At 40.8% G+C, this 10,625-nt stretch overlaps 1 protein-coding gene across 1 annotated transcript; it reads left to right on the top strand.

Annotated features, from left to right (window-relative positions):
• The first annotated feature begins 1,762 nt into the window (after positions 1–1,762).
• Positions 1,763–6,768, top strand: fam8a1a (family with sequence similarity 8 member A1a). The gene is made up of 5 exons (XM_086280961.1): positions 1,763–2,274; positions 2,861–2,981; positions 3,100–3,223; positions 4,307–4,446; positions 4,627–6,768. The coding sequence occupies exons 1-5, from the start codon at positions 1,893–1,895 to the stop codon at positions 4,769–4,771; spliced, it is 912 nt and encodes a 303-aa protein (XP_086137087.1). The 5' UTR covers positions 1,763–1,892; the 3' UTR covers positions 4,772–6,768.
• Positions 6,769–10,625: the final 3,857 nt, after the last annotated feature.

The following is a 10,625-nucleotide window of genomic DNA, read 5'->3' as shown; positions in this document are numbered from 1 at the left end:
GGGGTCAGCGTTTGCCAGACACTGCTTTTATTTGGACCTGATTACTTTTGGGCACAGTCATCGTATGGTTTCTGTCGACTGGGATAACGCTCATTGGGGGCGGATTGGCATTCGCCTCACTGGCTCCATTCACTAGGCCCGGCACAATCATGTGGATCTGGCAGACCTAACACCTAACCCAAAGAGTCGGGCCAGCCCAGTCAGCAAATACAATGCCCTCACTTCCCCGGTAATCAGAGAGGAGGGGGAGTAAAACGATAGCCAGCGAAGACACACAAAAAAAGAGACTGATGTGAGTGAGTAAGTTAAACATTTAGGAGGGGAGAGAGGCGTGTGCAACATCTGTAAAGTGGGGTTAAAAAGAAAGAGAGGGAAAGAGTTTGTGAGAGCGAAAGCAGCACAGCTTTCCATCAGCTGACTAGCCAGTTTTAGACTTTTTGACCCCAGTGACCTCAGCGGCAGACCACTTTGCAGAAATCACTCAGTTAAGATGTTTGTGAGCTCTTAATGTGGTAGGAGGTGGGAATGTACATGGTCAAAAAAGTTCTGTGAGGAATCATTTTATTTTGAAAAGCCCAGAAAATGCACCTGAATTAAAGCAGACAACATAAAAACTGCAATAAGCCTAACTGTAATAGACATCATCATCAGTCACTGTTGATAAAAGTGTACAAATACAGAGTAGGTAATGCTGTTGTTTGTATTTGGTATTGTTGAACGTGCATAAACAGACCTCTGCTGCTCTCTTGTGGTGCAGTCTTAGAGTAATGTTGCACGTGCTATACATATACTGTAGACATCAAGTATAACATTATGACTATGTGTCTAATATTGTATTGGTCCCCCTTTTGCTGCCAAAACAGCCCGACTCATCAAGGCGTAGACTCCACTCGAGCCCTGAAGGTGCGCTGTGGTGTTTCGCACCAGGTTGTTAACATTTCATGAAGTCCTTTAAGTTGCAAGGTGGCCTTGTGTGTCTGGCATATCCTACAGATGCTCACTTGGATTAATATCTGGGGGCTTTGGAGGCAATGTGAACACTTCAAACTTGTTGCTGTGTTCCTCAAACTATTCCTGAACCACTTTTGCTTTGTGGCAGGGAAGATTATCCTGCTGAAAGAGGCCACAGCCATCAGGGAATACAGTTTCCATGAAGGATGTAACAGAGTATTGTAACAAACACTGTGAAGGTTGCAGACCCATGCTCTAGACGGATGCTGTGGATTTCCTGCCCTTCTCCAAAGGAGCTAAGATGTGAGGAAGAGATGCCAGTAGTGGAAGCAAGTAGACACAGCACACTAACACAAATCACACTACAACTGGAAACTAGCGGTAAACATTTAAAACTTGTGCTGTGAACTTGTGGAAAATTAACAGCTCAATAAAGGGCATAATTTTAAAAATCAAAAGCAGTAAATGTTTGCTATGGCTGCCAAAGGTGGAAGAAATGTACTTTTCAAAGTATGACAAGTATCCACAGGAACCTGAATAAAATAACAACAAACAAAAAAACCCCAGAATGATCCTTTAAATGGCTCATACCATTAATGACAGCAGGGGGATAGAGTTTCTTGCCATTGTGATTACACGGTGTTTATTTATGATAAATGAAGCACTGATAGAGTAGATAGTATTGTTTTAAAGACACACAAGTCTTTAATTTGAGCTTCATAAATATTATAAAACGACATAGACTCAGGGCGCGGCGTATAGCAGTGAGTGGTCCCGGAAGTCCCCGTATTTACAAACACATTTAGCCGGGGCTTCCTTGCACCAGCCGGGAGCTAATGAACGGGGCACCGGGAGGATTACCTGAGGGCTAAACGCGTTTTAAACGGTTTTCCTGTTAAATTCAGGCAAGCCTGTGAGGACGCTGAGGTATATTTGCGGCTATGACGGACGAAAAAAGCAGCAGCGGTCCTGAAAGTGACGCACAGCAGCCTCGGAGCACCGCTACAGCGGAATACTGCGCAAACTTGCAGCAGTGGATGTGGCAGTATTACTGGGGGTACGCCAGCTGGCAGAGCTGGGTGGCTCTGTCAGCTTTCCCCTTCCCTCCGCCGGGGATAAGCGCTCAGACGCCGCCGGGTACACCCGTCAGTGGGCAGCAAGCATTTGACACAAGGAGCTGGTACAGCTACTATCCTGTCACATCCCCCGCAGCTTCCTTTCCTCACCTGGCTGCCGGGACCGAGCTGGGCTCAGCCACCAACCCGCTCCCGGGTGCCGATGCTCGTCCTGGTCAGCAGCAGAACGGGAACCCGCCTCAGGCAGGTAGGGCTCAGGTTTGGCAGCGCGAATCAGTTACTAAGTGCTAATTACAACACATGCTGCCCAGTCTACATGAATACTTTTACATTACTTCAGTATTAAACATATTTAAACAACTCACAAATGTAAGTTTCTCTTTAAACGTTTTTAAATTACCCTCATTAGAACTGCACAAGAGGTGCACATACTAAATATATATTACTGTTTATGAATTGAAAGCATTATGATTAGTAAAAGTTTAATAAGAATTTATGGAAGTAATCAAAATGTAATCTTTAAAGCAGGAAAATCATCCGGGCTGATTATTGTTGCTTATTTGTTGTAATCTGATTAGTAACAATTGAATGTAAGACCCAGCTCTGTGTTAAAGCTAGGTCATGAGTCTGACCAGGCTTAAGTAAATGACCTAGAGGAAACGAGCTTATATGCTTAAGAGTCTTTCAAGGTTTTTCCTCGTCCTCTGTTTTCTCTTGTGACTGTCAGCAGTGTCTGTTCACTGATTATATGTGAATGATTATGAGTTTATGAAGCTTTGAGTTGCCACGGTAATGAAAACGGCTGTTCTGTTGTCTTTTCATCTGCCATGCAGGACAAGAGTACACCATCCCCTCTCCTCTCCAGAGGTTCCTCGCAGAGACTGTGGACTTCTTCATCCTGTTTTGTGTGAAAGCCACCATCGTGTTATGGATCATGTATCTGAGTGGTATGAAGTGAGTAAAAAACACCAGGATAAACGGGCAAAGACTCAACTTTAAATGAGGCCTCTCAATCTGCTTGAATTCCAAGTTATGCCGCTTTGCACAGACAAACTGTCTCTCTTCTTTAAAGGGACATTGCCAAATTTATCACCCACTTCATTGTGGAGGAGATAGATGAGAACACGTCCCTGGAGGACCTGCAGAAGATGATGGCTGTTGCTCTGGTCTACAGGGTACTGGTGTGTGTCTACGAGGTGAGTCTCATTTCTCATTGCCTTGATAAATGCTCGGTTAAGTGATGTGCAGAAGTATATTAATATTGAAAATTTGCATGCTAGCGTGTGTTTATCTTCACCCAAACTAAGCTTTCTGTTTTATAACATTTAATAACATTTTAGAGTGTACAAGGTTTTCCTTGTGCAACTGCAAATTAAAGCAGAACACCTGTTAGAGTATAAATAACATTTCGCACTGTTCTCATTTACACCCAATAGCAGCAGCACGTTCTCTTGTTTAATGAGAACAGGCAGCGTCAGAGTTCTTTGCGGCGCCCACAGAGAACAGTGATGCAACGTTGCATTCATAGTTGCCTGCGATTAAGTCACTTATCCCGTCTCTTGTTAGAATTATGATATTGTCTTGTTTTCCCAGGTGGGAGCCAGCTCTGGGATATTCATGCACCTCTGCTCAGACTCACACCATATGGCATGTTTCCTTCTCTGCCTCTGAGCTTGTTTGTGCTATACTGAAAACAAATTTCTTGTCCTGTTAATGTTTTGGGCCGGGATTAGTTATGCAATAAATAAAAGCTTGAGTAATTTATTTTCATGGCCATGTGTATTGCACTGCGAAATATTGGGCAATAAAAACTTGAGCCTAGCATTAGTTCATTTAACGCTTCACACATTAAAATAGGCACATTTTCTGAAAAGTGCAAGCTTATCTAAATATTCCCCTTCAACTGGTCTCTGACTGTGGTTGTTGTGCATGGGGCTGATCAAAAGCTGGAATTATACTCTTGATTAATTCACTAATTGTTACTATATACTGTTATTTTTGTTTGTGCATCTGCTGGCTGCTTTGCAACCCATCTGACACCAACTGTGACTTAATCAATATTATCTATCACCACTGATGCCTGCTCTGTTCTGTGGGCCTTGCTGCTGTTCTTCCAGCCTCCACCTTTTCATGTATGCACACTGAGGGCGAGGGTAGTTCCCAGAACAGCGCAGCTAAATATACGTTGCAAGACATGGAAATGAAAGTCTTTCGTAATTCTCCTACCGAACGACATTCGGTGACAAGCGGTGTGATGTTTGTTGTTCTCGTCCAATCAGATCATCTGTATTTGGGGCGCTGGTGGAGCTACGCCAGGAAAGTTCCTGCTCGGCTTGCGGGTGGTGACGTGCGATACGTCCACCCTTATACGACCCAACTGTGTTCTTGTGGTCCCAGCATCCAACGTGTCCTTCTCAGCGTGAGTCTTCACACTTTTTATGTTGGTTTTTTTCCCTGTTGAGTTATTTTTATATTTATTAAAAAGTTTTAAAAAAAAGTATATTATTTGTTGTTTCCAGTTCTTTTAGAGCATCTGTGTGGGATTCAGTAAGTCCCTGTTTGAGCTCATATTTTGCCTCGTCTCTCTCGATTTTCACAGCTCTACTGTGCGGGCGTTGAACAAGAACTTCTCCATTGCCTTCCTCTTCCCTGTCTTTATCACCCTCCTCTTCTTCCAGCACAACAGGACTGTGTACGACATTGTGGCGGGGACCATAGTTGTTCAGCGCAGAGGAGGCAGATAGCAGTATTAGACTTCTGTTTAAAGAGTATCTAGAAAATTTTATCGAACTCAGATTTACTAACACAGAGGAGAGTGACTTTGCTGGGAAAAACTTGGAACGCTCTATAAAATGAAACGTATACAGACGTAGACCTGGTACAGTGGGATGAGAAACATCTCCTGCTGTAAGGGATTTAAAGGTGCAATATGTAAGATGTTTAATTAAAAACATTTAAAAATTAAGTGGAATCGTCAGCACAATGTGATGAAATCCTTCAAAGTTTCTGAAGTTATGTCAGATTCTACATGTTATGTTGTAGAGATGAAATTATAAATGCAGTGGTGGACGGGGTTGGACAAAAGCGCTGGATGGTTTCGGTTTCAGCCTACAACTGACCTTACAGTGTGTCCTGTGCGCGTTAATGGCAGTAGGTGACACAGACAGCTGGAGGCTTGGATCCTACAACATGATGTTAGCTAGCTTTATAATATATCAATGCTGCAACAGCATCTGTGATAGAAAACACAAACAGTTGTTGATCTGCTGTTAAAATAAATAACAATAAAAAGTCCAGTGCAAACAAAAATCTATATAAGTTAAATCTTCACATATCAGCATTTTGGTGATTGCATGATTATCAGTCGTGCAATCCAGCACAGTTAGACACTGCATTAGTCTTTTTCCCTGGCTCAGTTGGTCTTTACCTGCCAACAGGCTCATCAGTACTGCACGAACACTACTGCTGTTACTGTGTCCCAAAGCTAGAAGGTCTAAAGCTGAGATTGGTGGAGAGGGAAAGCCAGGGAGAAGTCCTGATTGGACACTGGCTGTCTGTGTATTTTAGGCAGCCCGGCCGACCTATTATATGGATTTCTAAAGCCGATAGCTCGTGTGTGTCTCCATGTGAAACAGAGCACAGGAAAGCAGCAAAGTAAGTGCAAACAAGTAGACGTGAGTTAGCTAAACAACATCAGTGTTGTTTTTTTTCAGTGTCATATGTTTATGAAAAAAGAATAAGAGCAATATTATGAAGTGAGGTGCTCTAACATGCACTTTCATAAAAGAGCGACACATTCAGGAAACTTTAAAGGAGCAGTTAAAAAAACACATTTTGTTGGTGTGCTTTGCTTTTTATTTAAGAGCAATTTTGTTCCGTTTTACCTTTTAAAATTAAATGACAGAACATGACTGTTTTTGTCAGCCTCTGCAGAAAATTGTTATATTCAAATTAACAAACTTTGCAAGTAAAAAGGTTTAAGTCATCCGTCACTCTTTTTCTATGCACAACTGGTATATGCAAAGCAAGATGGCATGCGAGGCTCCTGAATGGCCTACTGTCCCCAAAATAAAACTGGAGGAAAAGTCCATCTGCAGTCCTGAGTCAGGCTGAGAAACAGAACACTCTTTACAAATTGCACCTTTAATTCTCACCACTGTATCGCTCTAAATAAGCTCAGAGGACAAAACTAAAGTATTGTGAGGTTTTTGCTCATCGCAGAGTGTGTAAAGTTGGAAAGCTTGTTGTCGTGGAATAATCCCGCAGCTCATGTGAATTTTAATAAGTGCGCTACTGTATGACACAATCTACTGTTTCCTTTTTTTTTTTTTTTTGGTGAACCTGAAAGGATTTGATAACTTTTACCTTTTGTGATTATGTAGTTGCAGTATGCAAGATTTTTGTACCACTAAAGTGCATGTCCACTATTGTGTGATTGTTTCATTTTTCTACAAACTGAAGCTAACTGTTCTTTAATACTTTGTAAGAAAAAGTTATAAATAATTTAACGTATTGGCAACTTGCAAACACATGGGCAGCATTGTTATTAGAGTACGACACTTTGCAGCCTCTTTCTTTCTTTAAGCCAACAATGATCAGTCAAATGTCTAACATGCTGATAGTTTCTTTGTGATTTATTAATGCTGAAAAAGAACATTTAAGAGTTGTTTTTATGTGCCCACGGACCATTTAATGAAGTGTTTTTTTCTGATGTGGTGACATAAAGTTGTCCAATTTCTTGGGGGGGGGGGGTACGGAGTGCAAATAGATTTCTAAATTCTCTGCTCATGTTTTCTCTCGTCAGTCTTGTAGCTTTTGTGACTCAGGGCAGCTTTTATTTTGAAAGGACCCGCGTTCGTATGACCGCTGTTACTCTTCAATTGTAAAGACTCGTTTTGTTAGATTACCCGTTGGACTGTTTTCTAACACAGACATCTAATCAGCCAATCACAGGGCAGCAATTCAGACAAGTAGACATAGTTAAGACGACCTGCTAGAAGTTCAAATCGATCTTGAGAACAGAGCATAAATAATGTAATCTAAGTGATTTTAAGGGTGGTATTTCAGAAACTGCTGATCACCTGGGATTTCCCCTCGCAACCAGAAACTTAACAGAAGTTTCTGTTTTTTATAATAAAAATACATTAAAGCATCTATTCTTTAAAAATATGAATAAAACATTTTAGTAGCCATAATGAAAGTTTACATTTGCTATTAACACAGGAGATTACGCTCTCCACAGTAAAAATGACTTCTCAGCCTTCAGAGGAAAAACAATTTCAAACACTGATGAAACTGGTTACAATTCATCGAATGGAAAAAGACATTTCAGATTTTAAACAGTTATTACGTCATATTTAATGTTATTTAGGCTGTGGAAAGAGGAAGGGTTGAAGATGTACTGCGGTAATAAAATAACAGCAGAAAAGTTTGCTTTTTACTACAGAGTCTGATACATTTGTTCCAGTCATAAAAGCAACTAACAAAAGGGCCCTTAAGAGACCAAAGGGTAAAAGAAAGAAAAGACAACAACACTGACAGATAATCTTCAGAATACATTTATGAATTAGTTTCACTTGGGTGTGCACGTCATGACAATGTTTGCACTTTACCACAAAAGGCACTTTGAATTAAAGTAAAGTATAGTTCCAGTCGGAACAACAGCAACAGTCCTTCCAACAAAGCACTCAGTCAGGTTGTTTCCCATCACATGTCTGCACACTATTAGTTCCTGTTTTCATAGAGCTGTTAATACTGACGTCTTTACGTTGAGAACTGACATCCTTTAACTGCTGCACACTTGGGACCAGGCCACATGAGGGCAGCAGAGTGACACAGGCTGAGGCGCAGATGCTAGAAATACGAACCATCTTGCTTATTGTGCCTAACATCCTGTTGTATCATCTTTGTAAACGAAGCAGCGCTTCTATTGTGCTTTTCTACTCTGAGCACTCAGATTGCTTTCTACTGTGAGGCCCATTCACCCATTCATACAAGCACTTTATCCTCTGACATTCATACACATACAGTGAACAAACCATCAATATTCCCATCAGTAGATGACCCGCTCTACCTCCTGAGCCACAGCCACTCCCTCAATTCCTGTCCTGTAGGCCACAGGTGTGTGTCAGACATGAACCCTGAACAGGTAGCAGTCTTACATTCATGACAGACAAGAGAAATCAAAAGGCTTTTGCATAGGACAGTGAAACATTTCCCTTTGATTTTAAAAAATAAAGTTAATTATATAAAGACAGGCTGAATTATGTCGCGTGGGGATACTTTGTTTGTGTATATGGTTTTATGTATTCAGTACAGGGGACATTATGGTCTATGTTTAGAAAAAAAGAAGTGAAGAAGTGTAACTTTGCAGCCCCATTAAACAAGTGGGAAGAGGACAGTGATTCTTTAAGCCTTTAAACCTGCAGTAGGTGATGCCCATGGACACTTGGGGGCAGCAGAAACCAGCTGTGAACACAATCGACCACCTTTTAAGTAGATGAACTTGTAAGAAAACATTTGCTGATTTACACCTCCAGTGCCATTAGCATTAATTCTGTGTCGTGTTTAATTTGGGGGATGACTGTCTGTCTGTCTCTGTTGGCTCTGTATTTAACTTTTCCAGGGTGCGCTGTACCTCATGACCTGTCACAGCTGGGATAGGCCCCAGATAAGTAATTAAGAAAATGGATTGGTTAGTATATTCCACTACAGGTGGTGTTACTGTGCATAGCACTGCTCTTTTGTAATACTACAGTGACTTGGAATTAAGACTCATTAACCATAATGGTACAGCACTGGTTCCAGTTGAATCAGTCATAACTGAACAAAACGTTTGGATTCTACTTACTGTGCAAAACTCTTGATCCACCTGTCATTTCCTTATTTTGTTTCCAAAGAGCCAGACAAGTGGTCTCGAGTAGCTTTCTGAAGGTCTTCAGTTATTTATCTGTTGTTTACTCATTTTTAGTGCAGTCTTTGTGCCTGACCAAAGACTGGGCCACTTATTACTGACCTAACAAATAACTTTGCAAGGAACCAATTTAACAGATTTTTAGCAAAACATCATTTGCTCCCATTTCTTTAGTTGAATCTACCAAAGATTCTGAATTTAACACAGTTTGACAGACATAAAACAGTATTTTTGCAACAACAAGGTAATTCCCAAAGAGCTACTATCTAAAGTCTTATATCTTACATTACAAAATATGAGGAAACTGGACAAAGAAGTGTGTGTAAAAAGCTATCTACAGCAGATGAATGAAATCTGAAAGTCATATCCTTAAGAAATAGGAAGGAATCCAAGACACAGGACCTGAGAGATGCATCTGGCTCTCCAGGTGATCCATCTACTGTTCACTGAAGCCTCATCAGATATGTGTCAGTGGAAGGGAGGCTGACTGGAAGCCATTCTTAAGGAAGCGACGCAGAGAGAAAAGGCTGAGGTATGCCAAATACCAAATAAGTACCAATACTTGTGGAACGATGAATCCAAGCTTGAAACCTTTGGTTCAAATCATCGGACAGAGAGATACAACAGCAAGAATCTAAAGCCATCTGTAAAACACAGTGGAGACTCTGTCGTGGTTTGAGACTGCTTTTCCATCGCTGATATCGGGAATCTTGTCAAAATGAACATAAATAAGTACCATCAGATTTTGATCCACAGGTAACAGATTCCTTTTTCAGCATGACAATGATCCCAAACACACTTTCAATACATAAAAAGTATGTTAAACCAGTCATCACTAATCTGGGAGTTAAAATAGAGGCAAATCTTAAACTTGAAAGCCAGGTCAGAGCTGCTGTAAGATCTAGCTTTTTTCATTTGAGGGAATTAGCCAAAATAAAGCCTATCTTATCGAAACAGCATTTTGAGACAGTAATCCATGCCTTTGTTACTTCTAGGCTGGATTATTGTAACGCACTTTATTTTGGGGTTAGTGATGCGTCCATTAGGCGCCTGCAGGTTGTGCAAAATGCTGCAGCACGTCTTTTAACTGGAACAAAAAAGTTTGAGCACATTACCCCAATTTTAATTTCACTCCACTGGCTACCTGTACATTTTAGGATTGTTTTTAAAATTCTCTTATTTGCTTTTAAATCTCTTAATGGCCTGGCCCCCCCCCCTACCTCTCGGAGCTACTACAACCATATACACCTCCCCGTTCCCTTAGGTCCGCCAATCAGCAGCTCCTTAAGGTACCAAAAACTAAGTATAAATCTAAAGGTGATCGTGCTTTTGCTGTAGTTGCTCCAAAGTTGTGGAATGATCTACCCTTGCATGTTAGGCAGGCCTCTTCTCTCTCTGAATTTAAAAGTCTTCTTAAAACATATTTATTCGCTGAAGCCTTTGGCATTGATTAGAGGGGTTGACTCAATTTGTTTTGACATGTTTCAATTTATTTTAGTTTTTTAGTTATTTATTTTATTTTATCTTATCTCATTTTAATTTTCTTTACTTATGCTTTTAGCATGTACAGCACTTTGTGAACTCTGGTTTTATGTTAAAGTGCTTTATAAATAAAGGTGGTATGGTAAAAGCATACCTGGACAGAAAAACACACAGTGGATTGGCCTCCCCAGAGCCTCAACATT

This window comes from Aulonocara sp. 'chitande type north' Nkhata Bay, linkage group LG22 (genome assembly GCF_057382095.1).
Source record: "Aulonocara sp. 'chitande type north' Nkhata Bay isolate Kocher_YH1m ecotype deep benthic linkage group LG22, A_spYH_male_GT1.1, whole genome shotgun sequence".
NCBI classification, from domain to species: Eukaryota; Metazoa; Chordata; class Actinopteri; order Cichliformes; family Cichlidae; genus Aulonocara; species Aulonocara sp. 'chitande type north' Nkhata Bay.
The sequence above is the reverse complement of the archived record's forward strand: the minus strand, read 5'-3'. Positions and strand labels throughout refer to the sequence as shown.

Excerpts from the sequence above, each read along its gene's own strand:
- fam8a1a (XM_086280961.1), top strand. The coding sequence starts at position 1,893 with ATGACGGACGAAAAAAGCAGCAGCGGTCCTGAAAGTGACGCACAGCAG. Across the intron at positions 2,275-2,860 it reads CGGGAACCCGCCTCAGGCAG|GACAAGAGTACACCATCCCC; the intron begins GTAGGGCTCAGG and ends TCTGCCATGCAG. Across the intron at positions 3,224-4,306 it reads TACTGGTGTGTGTCTACGAG|ATCATCTGTATTTGGGGCGC; the intron begins GTGAGTCTCATT and ends TCGTCCAATCAG.